The 19,619-nt window shown below is 34.2% G+C and overlaps 3 protein-coding genes and 1 pseudogene across 3 annotated transcripts; 2 read left to right on the top strand and 2 right to left on the bottom strand.

Annotated features, from left to right (window-relative positions):
• The first annotated feature begins 2,131 nt into the window (after positions 1 to 2,131).
• On the top strand, positions 2,132 to 5,773 carry LOC142643155 (putative purine permease 11; annotated as a pseudogene).
• A 2,130-nt stretch (positions 5,774 to 7,903) lies between these two features.
• On the bottom strand, positions 7,904 to 8,590 carry LOC142643153 (uncharacterized). Its single transcript, XM_075817695.1, has one exon. The coding sequence runs from the start codon at positions 8,588 to 8,590 to the stop codon at positions 7,904 to 7,906; it is 687 nt and encodes a 228-aa protein (XP_075673810.1).
• A 3,014-nt stretch (positions 8,591 to 11,604) lies between these two features.
• Positions 11,605 to 13,700, top strand: LOC142642729 (uncharacterized). Its single transcript, XM_075817147.1, has 3 exons — positions 11,605 to 11,864; positions 11,962 to 12,083; positions 13,213 to 13,700. The coding sequence occupies exons 1-3, from the start codon at positions 11,741 to 11,743 to the stop codon at positions 13,531 to 13,533; spliced, it is 567 nt and encodes a 188-aa protein (XP_075673262.1). The 5' UTR covers positions 11,605 to 11,740; the 3' UTR covers positions 13,534 to 13,700.
• A 2,105-nt stretch (positions 13,701 to 15,805) lies between these two features.
• On the bottom strand, positions 15,806 to 19,065 carry LOC142642730 (sm-like protein LSM1B). Its single transcript, XM_075817148.1, has 5 exons — positions 18,669 to 19,065; positions 17,122 to 17,190; positions 16,909 to 17,024; positions 16,747 to 16,809; positions 15,806 to 16,297 (listed from the first exon to the last, which is right to left on the bottom strand). Exons 1-5 carry the CDS (start codon positions 18,727 to 18,729, stop codon positions 16,220 to 16,222), a joined length of 387 nt encoding a protein of 128 aa, XP_075673263.1. The 5' UTR covers positions 18,730 to 19,065; the 3' UTR covers positions 15,806 to 16,219.
• Between the last annotated feature and the right edge of the window lie 554 nt (positions 19,066 to 19,619).

The following is a 19,619-nucleotide window of genomic DNA, read 5'->3' as shown; positions in this document are numbered from 1 at the left end:
CTATATGTGATACACAGTGGTGAGGAAGAGGATGTATACATTGGATGCATGAAATGGTTTCTTTTGGTTAAGTTCATTCTTAAAATTGACTATTGGAGAGACTAAAGCTCCGTTTGGGTAAGGCTTTTTGCGTTTTTTAGCTGGTCCATGGCACTGTTCATGGACCAGCCAAGTGCAAATTGCATGTGAACAGTAAATTCGAGCAATAAAAAATATTTTGCTACAGTATTTTCAGTAATAAGTTTTCAGTTTTTAGCAAAATAAGCAGTATTTAAACGCACACTAAGAGAGATATGCTGCACCAAAAAATTCACGATGAGCTCATAAAATACCTTATGCTCTCCACTGGCATGATAAGAAGTTAAAATAAAATTGTGAGGTTCTTGTAAGGTTATAATAGCTTTTACAATTTTTACCAAGGCTTTAGGATGGTGGATACTCATCCCTCTAATGATGACTAGTAAATAAGAGTTAGGCATATACTTCAATAATAAAAGTGCTTGAAATTGTTATAAATAAATTCATTCAGAGATAGTGATGGGTTCAATTAACTTAAAAGACATGCCACAAATTTAGATGTCTAAAATTCAATCTATCACTAGGCTTATACACCAAAAAAAAAAACTTCTTTTTGAGCATGGTTTAAAAATGAAAATTTTCAATGAAATAGAAAAATAAGAGATTTAAGATTTTTGAGGTCAGATTGTGATAATATCATAATTAATTTGATAATTATTTGAGATACAAATAAATTAATTAAAATGATAAAATTAGAACAATTGACTAAAAAAAATATCTTGAGAAATTTAAACAACTTTTAAATGTATATCACATCGACTGATGAGAAAAGTGACACTAACTGAAGACTCACTTCTCAGTTTTCTCCTAATTTTCTTCTAAACTCTTCACTCTTTCTCAATGAGTTTTCTCCTATTTATTCTCCTATACTCTTCACGCTCTTGTGGATACTGTAGTGAATGTGAGAGTATGTGAGATTTTTGCTCTTCTCCTGTGGGTACTATTAGGGGTCGCAATTCGTGTTCGCAGGTCTGGTTCGTATCGTGTTAAGCTATGAGTATTCGGCTATATGGTTGACTTGAATCCGACCTATTTAGTAAACGTGTTAAGAACCTCAATCCTAACACAACCTGATTATTAAATAAGTCGACCTGACACGACACGCTTAACTCGTTTAATTCACAAATTATATAAAGGTCAATACAAATGACTCGTTTAATAACCAGTTAGATTAATATGTCGTACTTGACATGTTTAACATGTTATCAATTCCTATATATATAAAATTAAAAATACAATTACAACTATAAATATAATAATAATAAACATATAATTACAACAAAAAAATTAAGCAATTGTAATAACAAAAGATAATATCTTTATAAGCTAAACATGTTTGCATATTGAACCCAACACAACCCATTTAATTTGTAATATACCTCCTCCTCCTCCTTTTGGCAAATTTCCTGTTGGCTGTTTGGCTTTTTGCTTCAATTTGTAATATATACCTCCTCCTTTTTTTTCCCCAGGCCCATTTTTTATGGGTCAATTTCCTGTTGGCTTTTTGGCTTTTTGCTTCAATTTGTAATTATATACCTCCTCCTTTTTTTTCCCCAGGCCCATTTTTTTTGGGTCAGTGGAATCTTTATGCTCAAGACCTATGCCTTAGACTTTAGTTTAATATGCCTTAACCCCTCTTATTTACCCTATCCTTCATAATCTATCTCCTAGAGAACCACAGTTTGCGCTATCCTCTATTCCTGTGTGAGTTAGTATTATTCCGTGCATTTCTCTTTGTCTTCTCCAACGTTATATTAACCTTGTTTTTATCATCATTATCCGACGTGGGATTTCATTCGCAAACTGTATACTATTTTTTACACTTTTGTTTTCCCACTTTCTTTCTATTTTTAAACATTAAAGTTCTTTGAGCCAAGTTCTTTGAGAATAACCTGATCCAAGTTGGTGTCCAATGGTGTTCAAGTCCTCTAATTTTCTCAAGCCATGGTGTAAGCCAGTAGCCACCCTCCAAAGTTGCACCTTCCAAAGTCGTCCAATTTTCTCAAGCCATGGTGTCCCAGTCTTTCAATTTTCCCAAGCCATGGTGTAAGTCATGGTGTCCAAATGGTGTAAGCGTAACCTGATCCAAGTTGGTGTCCAATGGTGTCCAGTTTTCTCAAGGCATGGTGTCCAAGTCCAGCTCCCATGGTGTAAGCATAACCTGATCCAAGTAAGTGTCCTTTGGTGTCCAAGTCCTCCAATTTTCTCAAGCCATGGTGTCCAAGTTCTATGGTGTGGTGTAAGCGTAACCTGATCCAAGTTGATGTCCAATGGTGTCCAAGTACTCCAAGCTACCAAGCCAAGTCCTCCATGGTTTTCTTCCTCCAAGCTATCAAGCCATGTCTGCCACTTTCTTCCTCCCAGTATCAAATGATGTCCAAGTCCTTCCTCCCATGGTTTTCTTCCTCCCTCCAAGTAACCTGATCCAATTTTCTTGCCGTGGATTCTGTTTTTTATTTTAATGATTTTGGTATGATTTTCTTCGCTAGCTTGCCATGGTTAATTTCTGTTTTTTATTTTAATAATTTTGATATGATTTTCTTCGCTTGCTTGCCATGGTTAATTTCTGTTTTTTATTTTAATTTCGATTTGCTGAAGATAGTGTCGCTCTTTCTCCTCTTCTTTTTGATGTGTTTCTCTTTGTAACTTAACTATGTTGTAATAACCTTGTTTTTCTCATCGTTATTCAACGTGTGACACTTTGTATTTATCTTCCTTTGCTTATTCTGAAACAGACATTATGGCGTGTGCTGCATGCAAGATCATGAAAAAACAATGCAATGTTAATTGTCCTTTCGCAGATTTTTTTGGACCTCAAGATACAGAGAGGTTTCTGACAATCTGAGGCCTTTACAGTTTACACAGTCCAAGAGATGAGAAATTTGTTGCGTGATGCTAATACTACTAGGGCAGACAAGGAACAACGTTTACAAGAGTGGTATGCCGAGGCGGCCGATGCAAAAGTGGCTGCTCAAATATTGTTAGATTTGAAAAAAGGAGATGGGTAGTTTGCATAGGCTTGTTATTGGGCTTTCAGCAGAAAAATAATTTGCGATTGGGCCACCTGCTTTTGGAGGACCAGTTAAATAGTTTCTGCATTAATGCTATGTCTGTATGTGGAATTGTTCTGTCTTGCACATTTGTCAAATTTGTGTTCTGGGCTTGTCTTTCGGAACATACTTTTACGGAGTCTTTGTTTTGTTTTTTTTTTTTTTTTTTTTTTGAGATGCTACGTCCATAACATTTTTATAACAAATCACAAGTGATTAGTTGTTATTGATTCAAATTTGAATCTAACATTAAAATTACTTTTTTGCCCCAACAATAACAACCAGTAACAACTTGCCACTTAGAATTTGTTATAAAAATGTTGTGAAAATGTTGTGGACATATTATTTTCCCTTTTTTTTAATAAAAAAAAGGTGTCCAAGGAGTGCGTGTTGTTGCTTGTAAGTAAACTCTGAATTTGTAATGAAATTGTCCTGTTATATTTTGTTTTTATGAAATATTAATTATTACTATTAGGGTTTAACTAACGGCATATATTAATAAGAAAATTTAAGAAATATTTTACGAAAAAAATGAAAAAATAATTGACTTTTTTATCAGTTTTTTCAAATTTTAATAAAAAATTTTCTAAAATAAATGATTAATTCATATATTATCTAGACTTTATTATTATTATTATTATTATTATTATTATTATTATTATTATTATTTTTCAATGTCATTGTTACACAAGCTCAATGTGAGCAACTTCTGAGCTTTCTGAAGTCTCAGTCAATCACTGATTGAACCAATTCTGCATCTCAAATTTCTTCTACTTATAAATCTGTTATGGTCAATTCTGGTGCTCAATTTTAGTCTAGCAGTGCTAGCTCTTCCCATTTCATTAACAATTTCACAGATAATATCATTTCCCCTTCTACTCCTATAGCATGGATTCCAAACATTCCATTTTTTTAGCCAATATAGTTGATAGACAAGCTTTTGCATCTAAAGATTGGATCAAATTGGATCTTGGACATGGGCAACTATTCATATAGTCCATTCAATCACTCATCTTACCACCATTATTTTTGTCATCAATACTGTTGTTCATTTACCTATTGCTATTGGGGAAACAACATTAATAACTCATATAGGCATAGTTAAAACTCAGTGAAACTCTTATCTTGATTAGGGTACTTTGTGTACCTGCTTTAGTTTCAACTTGATTTCCATTAGTCATCTTACAAAATATTTATTTTGCTGCTTTGTCTTCATTTCTAACCTGTGCTTTATCCAGGACCTTGCTCATTGGAGCTTGATTGGTCTAGGTAAAGAACATGGTGGTCTCTACTTCCTGCAACAAGACTTCAAGTAAGATATGTTCAAATCAGCTGTTTCTTTGTACATACATGTCCCTTTAATACTTGGCACTATTGCTTAGGTCATCCCTCTAATGAGAAATTAGCCCTTCTTAATAAGGTGCATCCTGTTGTAAATAGCAATAAAGATGATCTTTGAATGATTGGTCCAATTGCTAAGCAAAAAAGGCTTCCTTTTCATTCCAGTACTAATGTTTCTCATGCTTGTTTTGAACTCATACATTGATTTGCGGGGGACTCTTCTCCACTCCCACCACTAATGTTTTCAAATTCTTCCTTACAATTGTGGATGATTATTTCAGATGTACTTGGGTATACTTGCTTAAATATAAGTCTAAAACTCAGTCCCATGTTGTGCAATTTGCCACTTTAGTTAAAACATTTTCTTTCTCATTGTGGGTCAAGTTGCTGATATTCTTCTTCAGAGGTTTAATTATGACCAGGGTGGAAATAGAAATGGATCGCTACTCTGGTCCAAACTGCTGCCTTCCCAATCCTTTTGATCCCATTCTTTCTTATTCCTTCCTTCAAGGAGCTTTCAACTTCTTCACCCCCATGCTCTTTTAAAATTCTTGCCTTGATATACTTCTCTCTTAGAGTGCTCATAAAAAGTGACAAAATGATGAATTCCTTTTTAGGTTAGTTTTTGTTTTTGTTTTTATTGATAAAACAATATGATGTATACTGTTGGACTCTTCTACCTCCCTACCTCTACTTACTCCCTTATGTGCAACACAAACAACTTTTAATGCAGTTTTCTAATACTTAATCAGTTCTAAGAAGTTCACTGCTTTAATTCTTAACTCTGGTTGTTCTCTCATTTTCATCTTCCCTAATTGTAGTCAATGATGACTTTGATGGACCATCAGGAGTTTCTAAGTGACAATATATAATTGGTTTCTATTATACCCTTAGAGCTTTTGCACTTCACTCTCTTTCCCTGTCCCTGATGCATCTTCCCTTCCAAAAGGTTCTAAAAAGGGAAACATATTTAGTGGTTTTGGAAATGCAAATTTGTACAGCACTTGTTGCCACTTGTGTTTCTATTGTGGGAAATGGAAGACTTTTTGTATGGAAATGGTAGGTTTTGTTGGAGGAGGAGTTTCTAATGTTATGACCTTAGTTTGGACAGCTGTGGCTTGGCAGGTATGTTCTATTGGTGTTGTACTGTTGTGGTCTTAATTTGTAATTGTATCATCTCTATCAGTATTGCTTCTTTGGCTATTACTCCAATTGCTTCCATGATAGTCTTCCATGATAAGATGAATGGCATCAAGGAAATTACTATGCTTCTGGCTATTTGGTGTTTTGCATCTCATATTTAGTAGAATTATCTTGAGGCAAGGTGATCACTGAACATTGTTAGTGAGTCTCATAATGACTCACCATGTTGAGCTCTAGTGCAATCTTTTGTGCTTATGACCTTGGCATCATGTGAATGGTTTGGACAGACAAGTTTCTGTAGAGGAAGGAGAAGCCAAAGCGATCATGACCTGGATATTTGTTTATTGAAACCAATGCCAAGGCTAGCTTTAATATTAAGGTAAGCAATTAGTTTCCTCTACTTGGATAGCTAATTATACAAATGTTAAAGGCTTGTTGATAAAATGTAAATGCACATGATTTTGTTTGGGGTCACTCCAAACGCTACAGACTTCATTTTTGGAAAGAAAAAGCTTTTAGTGAATCATGTTAATGATCTGACCATCAATGATTCTGCTATTTTTTTCTTTGGAAGGGTAAAATTCATTTAATGGTCTCTTTTGAATAAAGGAGAATATCTAGATGACAAGAGTTCGTACATACTCGATGGTTACAACAGCTGTTTCATGCTTAGCTGAATTTCTGGTCTCTTATAATATTTCATGTCTGATCAATGATTTATGTTGCCATAATCTGATGAACACAATGACAGCATATGATTATTTCTTTCCCAAAAAAAAAAAAAAAACTCTTATGTAAGCTACTTATTGTTTTTGTATTTCCTAAAACCTCATAGTCGCCATCAGACTAATGATGTCTTGGCTTCAACTATCTCTATCATATTTAAACAAACTATTTCTAAATTTTGACCTCAAATTTTGGTTTTAAATAATTTTTTTTTTATAGCAGAATCAATAGTAGACTTTATTTATATAGAATCACTTTGTACAATGGGGAAGAGAAAAGAGGGTATTCTTCTAACCAAAAAATAACCTTCTCTTTCTCTTTTGCAACACTAACCAAAGCTAAAACCACACGATTATATTGTAAGGAAACAATTTAAAAAAAAAAAACTAAAATAAAATCAAAACTATCCCTAATCCAATTAATGTTTTCAAGGATCCAAACGACCTCTAGAGAGCAAATTCTATCAAAGTTTAAAAGATCAACAAGTTCAGCAAGGTTACACTCTTCTTCAACTTTTAAGAAGCTGATGCTGAGACTGAATTGTAAAGCTGTTCTCACTAAAGAAGTCGTTGTTCAAATGGAGCTTAAATTCTTCTCCACACGAATACATGATGCAGCAAACACTTCACCTCTGTTGTTTCATATAAGGAGACCAGAACCCACTGAATTTACTCTTTTTTTGTCTTTTTTTTTTTGTTTTTTTTATTGGATTTGAAAAGTTGAGAATTTTCATGGAAGAGAAGGGGAAGATTGAGTACCAACCCTAGTTAGAGGAAAGAAAGAATGGGTATCAAATGGATAAATGGCTTGTTTTCTCTTATGTGGATGCAGTTCTGTAGAGTGATTGGGATCATGATTTTCAACATGCCACTTGGAGCTTAACACCTTCAAACTAGGAGACTGATTTGAATTCAAAACCATATCACCCCGAATAATATGCTTCCAACTGCGTAGAGAGTGTTTTGTCAAGTCTAACTTCTCGGTACATTCAAATGATGTTGTGCTTATCTCAATATCTTCCCAACTTCTGAGTGAATCTCTCCAGGCTTTTTGAAATTCTCTTCAGTTAGGTTCATGCCAGAAGGCCTAAGTTGGCTAGACTCTGAGTTTGAAGAGGATTCAATCTGGACCCCCCTATGAATTTCAGTTTTATCTCCAATATCCAGTTTGCAAGTAGATTCACCCTTATCTCTCCCTTTCAAATTCAAATCAGAATCTTCAATGAAATCAATTGGCACGCTAAATAATTGCTCCCCTGGATTTTCAACTGGCCCTTTAAGTCCTCTCTGTTGCTGCTCTCCCTTCTCCTTTATTGTGTCCAGATTCATCGGTGTGGTATTTGTTTTTGGAGTAAATACCGCCTCATCCGTAGCTGTTGAAGCAGTTAGCGGCGCATCATGGTGTGGAATTAATGCCAAATCCTTTCTGTGATTTTTGGTGCTAACGTGTACATTATCGTTTGTTGTCGGTGGTGTTTGACTTTCTGGCATCATCTCCCTCCTCAGTGGCTGTCTATGAGTGGTGTTCCTTCCCTGGCCTTCCACCCTCTGGTGCCCTGCCCTCATCTAGTCCCCATATTGGTTTTCCTGCGTATTTGCCTTCCCTGTTGCTGCACAAATTTTGACTTCATGGCCTAGTACACCGCATCGAAAGCAAAAACTGATCAGCCTTTCACACTTAAAATCTACCCATACAACTTCGCCCTCTAGTCCCTTGATTTTGCTGCCTCGCGAAAGCAGTTTCTCCAATGGAACCTCCACTCTAATTCTAAGGAATTTAGCTTGATCTGATGCTGCTCCCTTGCAGTCCACTTCCACCACCGGACCAATTCCTCTCCCAATGTCGCTCACTACATCTTCACTAAAGAGTTCAAAAGGCAAGCCCCAAACTCGCACCCACATTGGGCAGTTAGTAAACTTTATCGTGTTTGCATTCATTCCCTTTTCCCATCGCCTAAGTAGTAGGAGATAGTTGTCAAAACTCCATGGTCCATTGTTGAGAACCCATGTCAATTGGCTTTCCATAGCGAATTTGAACTGGAATAGTCCTTCACCCACGTCGATAATCTTAAGGTCCGAACCAAACTTCCATGTAGCGCCCAAAATATTCTTCACAGCTTGTTGATTGAACAGTCTATTCTTTAAGAATTTTCCAAACAAACTACGTGAACATTCATCCAAAATTTTATCCCTTTGGCTTGGGCAAACTTGTATGATTTCACCCTCTTCATTTGTGAGTTTAGTTCTCCGCATCCTTTCGATAAATTCAACATCCATCTGAAACTTGAAGGTGTTACTGCTGTATGAGAAAAATAGTAGAGTGACACCACTACATTTTGGGAAAAAAAAAAGTAGTGGGAAGAAAAGCTCACCCACAGTGAGAGAAAAGGCTCCTACCTAGTTTTAAATAAAATTGTTAAAAGGATCAAATATGACAACTGAAAATTTGTGATTTAAAATTGTGCCAATGAGTTATAACTCAATTAGTACTTATCTCGTAATAATTGATTGGAGGTGAGGTTGTATGTTAAAGACCTAATGGATGCGTATCTAATAACCAATAAAAAAACATTTGAAATGCAAAATGACCATTCTAGATTGAATTAATTTGCAATTAAAAAACTAAATAAATAAATAAAAAGCAAATTATATTTTTCTACCATAATCTTTCACCCTGATTACATGCAAACCCCTTGAATTATTAAATGCACAATTGTTTGTCTAAAGTTTAACTTTGTTTCAACATCTCATCTTTTGGTGTTAAATATGACAAAATTTAACATTGAAAGACTAATTTACCCATTTCCAAAGTAGATGGCAAAGGGGTTAATTAGTATTTTCAACGCTAAATTATGTTCAACTTAACATCAAAACAGGAAGCAATGGTAAGTGTAGGTTGTGTTTGGGAGTAGAATTTAAAGTTAGTTTATTCTATTATTTAGTTTATTTTTGCTAATATTCAGTTTATTTTTACTAATATTTATGAGTCCTACTACACTTTTTGGTACTATTTATAAATCTCATTGTACTATTTCAGCTAGCTTTTACTTTTATTTACAGTACTTACAACAAAAAATTATCAATTTTAACTAAATATACTATTCCCAAACAGACTCATAATGTATTCTTAGAGTTAGGAGTTGGAGTAATAGTTAATAAATGCCCGAAATGTAATAAACTTGATTAGAAGCTATTTTACTAAAAATTTTATGAAAAAAGAAATAATAAACTCATTAATTTTTAAAAATAATTTTTTATATCCCCTGTAAAAATTGGTATCAAAACTTCCTTAAAATAATAGCTAATGGGTTGTTTGGGTTGTTTGGTACAAGAGTTTAAATATATGTTTTCAGTTTTTAAATAATACTAGCTGCAAACTCGTGCGTTGTGCGTGATAATTATTTTTATAGTGGTTTTATTAAAAAAAATTTACAATTTAAACTAATCTAATAATGAGTAATGTATTTTGTTATTATATTTTTATTTATTATAGGAACAATCATAAATATAATATAGGAACAATCCAAAACACCAAAAAAATGTAAATTAAAAAAAATTAATAAAACTTAACAATGATTAATTGAACCAATATTAGGATAAAATTTTGTTTTTGATAGTCTATTAAGGTTATTTTCTTTGTAGAAATTATAATTTCGGCCACCCAAAACATATTATCAAATAAACAATTATTAGCAAAATCTAAGAATTGAATTTCTATACACGCATTGTTATAAAATAATAATAATAATAAAAATAAAATTGCAAAAATTAAAATTTGTCACTTATCCGATTATTTTCGTCTGGCTAACCTTTACTTTTCTTTAAATGAATGACATTATAGAGTACTTCTAATACAACTATTAAGAGTACTTTGTCCACCACAATGGATTTGAAAATAAACAAAAATTAGTAAAGTCTCATAGTTTAACATCTAAATTGAGCACTATAAAAAATCATGCTATGTAACAGAATAAATACCAAATTATCCAAATCATGCTATGTAATAGAATAATATTATATTTTTATATGCTATATTTAATTCTTTAAAACGCAATAGGATAACATTTAACAATCAAAGAGAATAAAAAATAAAAATGATCAACCTAAAGTAGAGATGCAAGAAAAATAAAAAAATCCACCAAAAGATTTAGAGAGAGAGAGAGAGAGAGAGAGAGAGAGAGAGAGAGAGAACCATTTGTTTGTGAGGGAAAACTATGCATTGAATAGAAGAGATAGTAACAAATTTATAGTAAGAATGTGTGAATAAGAATAGACAAAAATAAAGGAAGATGAAAGGAAAGAGGAAGAATGATATTAATGGAGAAGGTAGTGAGGAGAAGAAAAGGTAAGGGAGGAAGAAAGATTGAATAAGTAGTGAGGAGATGAAATGGTAAGGGAGAGAGAAAAGTTGGAGAAGTGTAAATATTAAAAAAATAAATGTTAAAAACAATTATAGAAAAATTGGAAAAAAAAAAAAAAAAAAACCCCTAAAGCTTGAAAGGCTACAACATTTTTGTTTTTGTTTTTTTCTTCCTTTGAGTTGAAAAAGCTCACACAAAACTCTAAAGCTGAACTGAAAAGGCTTTAAGTTGGGCTTGATAGTGGAACTAAATAAATAAGAGGTGGGCTGAATTAATTATACAGATTTATTATAGGGTGATAGTGGAAGTAAATAAATAAGTAGTGGGCTGCATTTATAGGGCTTAAAATTGTCAAAACCATTTTAAAATTGTAGGACATTTTTTTTATTTTTTAAATGACGTGGTAGTTGATGTGGCACAATGTGAAAGTAGCCGCATTAAACACTACGCTTCAGCTTTTAGTAATATATAGATATAGTTATAGATTACACGTATTGTTATGCACTTTTTCACTCATGTGTATTTCCAAAAGATACAAACAACGTTACTTGAGATAACCAAACGCTCCTAAGGGCCTGTTTGGTCACCCAACTCAAACTCACATTTTTATATTTTAAACAACATTACACATATTTTCACACACTTTTTCACCAACATATATTTCAAAAAACTACAAAACTCTCATCTCAAACTACAAAAATCTCATCTCAAATTACTCTACTAATCACCCCTTAAGTATCGTAAGTTATACTCCGTAATACTTGAGTTTACCAAAAAAAGACATACATTTTTCAAAATTCTAACTACTCCAAATTATGGAATTATACTTTCTCAAGAAAAAAAAAAAATTATGGAATTATAATATAAAAAATACAAAAAAGTTTGGTAGCAGCTAGGCGACGACTTTAGCAACAACCGGTGTACAGATAAAGAGTATATACTAGTCGGTTGGGGCTTTATATTATATAAGGTTGGATTGATCTGAATTGTATTCTGATCAGATCAAAGAGTGTGATTTAAGGCTAAACAAAGGAAAGGAAACATGGGTTCAGCATCAGAGATTGTAGCCAAGTTGAATCTGGCTGCCCACCCAGAAGGTGGGTTTTACTCTGAAACTTTCAGAGATGACTCCATCGTTCTCTCCAAGTCTCAGCTTCCCCCTCAGTGTAAGTTACGGTAAAAGAACATATATTTATATGTGATGATGATGATGAATCCTATGTTGTTTTCTATATAAATTTTGTGTTCTTATAATGATTTCAGACAAGGTGGAACGAGCAGTGAGTTCGTGCATTTACTTTTTGCTACCGTCTGGGAATGTGTCTAGACTCCACCGTCTACCATGTGCAGAAACATGGCATTTTTATGTGGGAGAACCTATTACGGTACGCACTCACCCACCCTTGTGTTACACATTTATTAATACCAATGCATAAAGAAGAAAAAAATGCTAAATTTACTACTAGTTTTACTGCAAAATGATTATATATTGCCGATTGTTGTGATTGATTGGTACCGAAAAATATAAATAAAGGGCAAAGATTGGGTCTAGTGCTTGGTGCACTAGACCTGTGATTTTAATATGTCTACTTATGGTCAAGTGTCGCCATGTAATGGGTCCAATGCACTGGACCTAGCCAAGTCCTATAAATAAATATAAATTAGTACAATGAGGGGTAGCAATAGACATGGCATCCCATGATACAGGATTGAGGAAATACAAGGAAAGTTGTAAGACACTCATGGGCAATAACCCATCTTTACCAACATTTCCAGAGGGATTTGATTAGTCCAATGTGGGTAGCTTCAATGCAGAAACAGCTGACAAGTTGGACTGTTCATTGAACTTGAACATAAGCTGAATCTTAACCTTCAATCATGTATGGACTGGAGAGGCATCTTAGAAATTTTGATTCTGTCAAGGATGACTAATTGATATCCTCTGTTGAATCATATTATGCTCCATTATGGGATCCGCCCCTGGGTTTTATATATGAAAGCCTGCATTGTTCCCTAGCTTTAGATGGTTTTGATTGATCATGTGAAAGATTACACAGTAATATTAAACGTGTCACAAACTGCACTATATATCTATGTGCATATTTTCCTGTGTGAGGCAAATTTCGCATTATGTATATTCTGTGGTATTGTAGTGCATAATTGTATAACTGCTTTGATTGCTGAAAATGCATATGAAACACTCAAAGCACTCATGTCATGAGATCCCTTGGTTCTTTCTTTTGTTCTTGTATATGTAGATGTTGTGTTTTAGCATGGTCTTCATAAAATTGTCATTGAAAATGACTGAAACATGTAAAGTACTCATATAGTTGTGTTTAGTTCATCTCTTAGTTGAAGGATTGCATTTCAAGATTGATCACATGTTTTGCTTAAACACCTAGTACTAATAGAAAATCTGTATAACTTTCAGTCATGCAACCCTCCTTCCCAATGTAATTACTCTTTTTCTTTTTTAACATTTTTTTCCACCACCATATTGATATTTTCTTTCAGGTAGTGGAATTGAATGACAAAGATGGGCAAGTGAAACTAACCTGCCTTGGACCCAATCTTCTTGACAATCAGCAACCGCAGTACACAGTGCCTCCAAATGTGTGGTTTGGTTCTTTTCCAACAAAGGACATCAGCCTTTCCCCTGATGGGACAGTGCTCAAAGCACCTCCAAGGGATGGTGAGACTCACTTCTCTCTTGTGGGCTGCACTTGTGCACCTGCCTTCCAATTTCAGGACTTCGAACTGGCAAAACGCTCAGAGCTTGTTTTACGCTTTCCGAATAGTGAGGCACTCATCTCTTTGCTCACCTTCCCTGAATGAAGAGAGGTCAAGTCCGATTTTCACTGTAACATAGAAACACTAGGCTTGCATTTCACATGTAATGCTTTGAATGATAATCTGAGCAGATGTTTTATGAACCTCTTTGTTCAACTTTTGTGTGTGTTGTATTAAATCATAATGAAAGTTAACATGCTTAGTTTCTTGAATTTTCTTTATCTGGTTAAATCTCATGTGGTAAGAACTTATAACTTCATTGCATACAAATATTCAATGCTATTTTCAGTCAGAAAAAAGGGCCAAGAAGCCGGACACTAAGGATCAAGAAATTTACACTGCAGAAACCCGGTAGCCAACACCAAGTTTCACGTCTAACAAAGCAGTGGTGAGCTATCTGCAGCAAGCTCCCAAAGAAGTACCACCTAGACCGTTTTTCACTCAAATTTGTTTAAATAAAACCCATAATCATAAGCATTTTAGTTAACCAAAGACGTTGGTAACTCAAGAATGCTGTCAAAACAATTATACCATCATGAACATGTTATGAGTAATTATTAGGTATTTTTGAAGTATAGCTAAAATATCGGTCCAAGCCTTTGCTCTATGAACTAAAAGCCTCACAAAAAATTTCATTTGAATCTGTAACGCTTCCATGTCGGGTTAGGTTACAAACCAGATCAAACACAAAACCAAACTCCACATAGCCCAATAGGTGGATCTAATTTTTATAAGTTCATAAGTTCATGAATGAAAAACATTCTATCTTATTAACTCAAATAATATAATTTCATAAATAATTTAGTTATTACTTGTTAGCATAGATTTGTGAAGGGATAACAAAATTTAGTACTATATAAAAAGAATAAGTTAATAAAGTAATTCGTGAACAAGTTCGAGTTTGTTAAACAAGAAAGTTTGGTGCTAAACTTTAACTCAACTTGTGTTTGGAATAAAATTAATAATGAACAATTCCAAACTTCTAAAACTTGGTTTGATTCAGCTCGTATCATTTACAACTTGTTTTGCATAACGTAGCAAGTTAGAATGAACGATGCTTAAACACCTAATACTAATAGAAAATCTATACAATTTTCAGTCTTGCAGCCCTCCTTCCCACTGTAATTACTCTTTTCTTTTGTAACATTTTTTTCCACCACCATATTGATATTTTCTTTCAGATAGTGGAATTAAATGACAACGATGGGCATGTCAAACTAACTTGCCTTGGACCCAATCTGCTTGACAATCAGCAGCTGCAGTACACAGTGCCCCCAAATGTGTGGTTTGGTTCGGTTCCTTTCCCACAAAGGACATCAGCATTTCCCCTGATGGGACAATGCTTAAAGCACCTCCAAGGGGTGTTGAGAATCACATCTTTCTTGTGCGCTGCACTTGTGCACCTGCCTTTCAGTTTCAGGACTTTGAACTGGCAAAATGCTCAGTGAGGTCCTCATCTCTTTGATTACATTCCCTGAATGAAGGGGAGGTGAGTCCGATTTTCAGTGTGACATGGAAACATTAGGCTTGCACTTCACATGCAATGCCAAGTTTAAATAATGATCAGAGCAGATTTCTCATGAACCTCTTCTGTGCAGCTTTCAAGATTTGGTGTATGTTGTATCAAATCATAATAATAGTTAACAATACTAAGTTTTCTGAATTATTTTTCTGGTTAAATCTCATGTGTTAAAAAACTTAAAGCTTGATTGCATACAATGGCATTTTTCTGTAAGAAAGAGGATCAAAAAGCCATCCACAAAGGATCCACAAAATTCACACCCTACACAAACCTGGAAGCCAACACTAAATTCCCTGTCTAACAAAACAGTGGTGTCCTATCTGCAACGAGCTCCCAAAGAAGCAATAGCTAGATTGTTTCTCACTCAAATCTGATTAAATAAAACTCATAAGCATCTTATTTCACCATCAAGATATCTGCAACTCTACAATGCTATCAAAACAATTAACCATTATGAGTAATACATAGGTACCGTCGAAGTATAGCTGGTGTGGTACTCCACGCCAATAGGTGCAAGTCATTCAATTAATATATATAATGGCAAATTAACTGTATTCTGAGTTTACCTAATAATTTTCCCCGTCTTAACATTGATCATTAAGAAAATATCAGAATAGGACAACTATACGTTCTATAATTAACTAAGGGGGCAGCAATAATTAACTAAAGGGGGCAGCAATAAAGCTTATAATTTATAACTTAATTGTTTCCACGACATTGGACCAATGAACAGCACTGTCTCTTGAACTGGAAAATCCTACATCTAAAACATTGGAAATGACAAGAAAATCGAGCATGCCAAGATATTACATAAAGAACTGGCTGCATGAAATTATAATGTGAATAACAAGAATAACCATCTTACACATGAAGTGAAATGATGACACCATAAAAAACGCGGTGCCAAATCAGCAACTCTTAATAATTTCAGACAAATTGTGTTCGATAGATAAGAAAAACCAAATGTAAGGACTACAAGAGACCAAATAGGGGGGAGATGAAGCATCATTGCCTCTAAGAGATCCAAAACTTGACTTCCCTCCTAGCCTTGGCGAATTAGGTCCTCATAACAGTTGCAACTGTTCTTTTGCTGCCCCCCCCCAGAAAGATGGTGTAAATCTGGTAAGCTTACCCTGCATCATTCATATTTAGGTCACTGCCGCACTAATATTTGCGACAAGGCATGACCTCATACCATGGCAGGATCAGTCAGTCAAAATCAAGGAACTCCATTCTTTTTCTCATGGAGCCCTTCAGATCTGTAGCATCCCTTTCTGCTTTCTGAGCCTGGAGAGAGAACATGCACTTGAGTTATTTGAAAGTGCAAAACACAAAAGCAATGAATTCTCAACCAACTAATCTTAGTAGTGCAGTTGAAGGATTCCACTCTTTAACCACATCAACACTTTTATAAATATATATACACACACACACACACATATGCATTTCGGGGGCTTATAGGTGAAAAATGTTGTAAAGTGGTTTCAACATTTGTAATTTGAGACTTTTGACTCAAGTGGATTACTGCCAAGACTGACCATATGTATTGCTGTTCTGCTGCTGCACATCTTTACAAAATATGCAAAATTCTCATTATCTTAGTATTGGATTATGGTGAAGGCAATTTTACAAGAAAACAATGAATTAATTACATGTACACAGGGCTAATGTGTATAGATTGGAATTAATGTTCAGTTTTCAAAGCAACCAAACACAATATACTACCAGGAACTTACCCTTTTTATCTCTGCTTCTGACACACGAGTCATATTTGGGGGAAGCTCTTCCTTATCCAAGTCCTAAAGAATGAGATATAAATTAAGAAAGTAAGAGGCTAAATTTTGCAGTAGTAGTTAACAACAGACAAGTCTCACAGCGTAATAAAGAAAACATTATACCAGCTCTCCAATTAAGACAACATTCTCCCCACGGATTACATATAGACCCAAGGGGATGTCACAATAAAGTTCGCCAACAATAACTCTATCACATGCATCTTGAAGAACAACATTAGCTGTGAATATGGAAGAGTACTAGAGTAAATTAAGGCTCAAAAAGAAACAGAAAGCATAAAAAGCATTAGAACTTAGCATGCTATTTGGATATTTTACCAAATTGATCAAAAGAACGTAGTATCCCCATGAGCTTTCGACCATCTCTCAACAAGACAAGAAGTTTTTCTGCAAGATATTTGAAATTTAAGAAGCAAAATAATTTATAACAAAGAGATTTTTTGATATCAATTAGATTGAATCTATGATGAATTCTAGATGATGCAGTTACAAAATGCCTTATTTGTACAATTGTTTGATTTCATACCAATGAAAAAGAAGGGGAGGGGGGGGGGGGGGGAGAAGGGGCGGCACACATAGAAACAACAGTGCTTGTATGGGTTGCATTGAAAAAACAAACAGTGAATGTGCAAGAATTTCAACATTGGGCAATAGAATTTTATCGTAAAAAAGTGGTGAGTTTAGACATTGGCAATCGTTAAAGAAGAGCCTACCATAGCACCAATCACAAACTGCTGTGTAGTGGAGCCCTCAATGTCTGTTTGAGGGAAATAGATTCCAAGAGTTAAAATTTGTTAAGCTTGACTAAGTGTAGATGCTCCTAAGGCATCCAGGTCCAGGTCCAGGTCCAGGTCAATTACTACTGAGTATAATTATGAGAAGTAGTTAAAGTTGCTTCATATTCATACTCTGCAGGTTTTTTAATTATAGAGATAGTATACCACCCAATGAGGTTACGAGTGCTTTCAATGGGCTTAAGCAATCATCCTTGAATTATTTTTTTCATTATGTTGAAGGTCATAATTTTAATGTCATTAGTTGAATTATAAAAGGAAGTCAACAACAAATGAAGCAACCATCCTTGAATTATTGTTGCATTATGTTGAAGGTGATAGTTCTAATGTTATTAGTTGAATTATAGAAGGAAGTTATGTCTAAATCTTTGAATTCAGGAGTTATATAACAATGCCTTAGTCCCAAAAATTTTGGGTCCGTTATGAATCCTCAACAGACTAAACGGGTCTGCCACATGTATAGGGACACTCCAATATCTATAATGGATCCATTCATTAAAAAAAAAAAAAAAAAAAGTGACTAAATTCGAGGCTTGCCTACACACACACACAAAGGGGAGAAGGGGAGGGGGGACTCTTTTTCCAAAATTAAAACACTGATAGAGATGTCAGACCTATACCACAATTGTTCATGGTTTTAGAACTACTTCGAAAACTATAAATTGCTATAACTACTAAACAGACATTCAAAAACGAGGCTTTTATTAATGGAAAAAGAAAAAGTAAATGGAATTCAAAGTTAAATGATATCTTAATCAAACCACAAAACACATCACAACCCCCTTATATCCAAAATTTAGTTATAAAAATAAAAAAAAAGAATCTCTAAATCAAACAGTAACTAAATACATAAACATATTTCATTGAATTCTATAAAGCAAACTGCACCCATATAAATAGCAATTGAAGGGAAAAAACTTTATAAAGATATCAAATTTCCAGAAATACATACAAAACAAATGTTAGTAGCAAATTATCAAGCAACCCATTTGCATTTGGCTTCAAATTCAACCTTCAAACACATATTCACACAAACCCAGAGAGAGAAAACGAAGGAAAAAGATAGATTACTGTCAAGATAGCTAGCAAGAGAGGTGGAGAGCAAGACATCATCAGGGCCAGCCCACGACATGGGAGCTTCTTCACTCACTCTATATCTATGACTTGAACAAATACCCAACACTCTTCCAATTCCAAAGACTCCTCAAATTGCATTGGCTTCCCTAAACCAACCCCTCAAGAAGTATCACACACACTCACAAACACGAACGAAACTCGAACCTCCACAAAATACCCACAACCACACACCCGAAATTCAACACAAACCCAACTCTCAGATTAAAGTCTTGTCACACTTGAGCTTGATAAAAGTTAGGTTTGGACCTTTCATCACCGGCTTTTGCCCAAAGATTTCACCTTTTTCAAAACGCACACACTCTCTTTCTCTCTGACACTGTAAAAACATAAATAAAGCTTGCTCCTTTGACCTTTGGTAATATATAATATATAATTTTAGAGGTTACACTGAATTCATAATAATAATATCGAAATTACCATTTATTCGGTTTAATGCGGTTTAGTAAAGTTGTTCTAGTAATGTTGTTTATATTTTTTGAAAATAGGTAAAAAAATGTATTAAAATATATATAATGTTATTTAAAAACTGAAAATATGAGTTTAAACACATGTATCAAACAGGCATTCTTGCCAACTATTTTCCCATTAAAATATAAAATAAAATAAAAACCTTGCCACATTTTAAGGTGTGATTGGATACTGCTTATTTTGCTGAAACTGAAAAATTATTACTGAAAGTACAGTTAGTTGAAATAGTACCGTGAGACTCATGAATAATGCCAAAAAGTACAATGGGACTCAAGAGTAGTAGCAAAAATAAGCTAAATAGTGAAATAATTTTAATTTTTCATCAACATCCTAACGCACACTTAGTACATTTCACTTCCTAAAGTTGTTTTTTTTTTTAATTTTTTGAGAAGGTTCACTTCCTAAATTTTTTTGGTC

Source organism: Castanea sativa, chromosome 7 (genome assembly GCF_040712315.1).
Source record: "Castanea sativa cultivar Marrone di Chiusa Pesio chromosome 7, ASM4071231v1".
In the NCBI taxonomy this organism is placed as follows: domain Eukaryota; kingdom Viridiplantae; phylum Streptophyta; class Magnoliopsida; order Fagales; family Fagaceae; genus Castanea; species Castanea sativa.
Note: the sequence above shows the minus strand (reverse complement) of the source record. Positions and strands in the feature narration are given on the sequence as shown.

Excerpts from the sequence above, each read along its gene's own strand:
- LOC142643153 (XM_075817695.1), bottom strand. The coding sequence starts at position 8,590 with ATGCGGAGAACTAAACTCACAAATGAAGAGGGTGAAATCATACAAGTT.
- LOC142642729 (XM_075817147.1), top strand. The coding sequence starts at position 11,741 with ATGGGTTCAGCATCAGAGATTGTAGCCAAGTTGAATCTGGCTGCCCAC. Across the intron at positions 11,865-11,961 it reads GTCTCAGCTTCCCCCTCAGT|ACAAGGTGGAACGAGCAGTG; the intron begins GTAAGTTACGGT and ends TAATGATTTCAG. Across the intron at positions 12,084-13,212 it reads ATGTGGGAGAACCTATTACG|GTAGTGGAATTGAATGACAA; the intron begins GTACGCACTCAC and ends ATTTTCTTTCAG.
- LOC142642730 (XM_075817148.1), bottom strand. The coding sequence starts at position 18,729 with ATGTCGTGGGCTGGCCCTGATGATGTCTTGCTCTCCACCTCTCTTGCT. Across the intron at positions 17,191-18,668 it reads TCTTGCTAGCTATCTTGACA|AAAAACTTCTTGTCTTGTTG; the intron begins GTAATCTATCTT and ends AATATCTTGCAG. Across the intron at positions 17,025-17,121 it reads ACGTTCTTTTGATCAATTTG|CTAATGTTGTTCTTCAAGAT; the intron begins GTAAAATATCCA and ends CCATATTCACAG.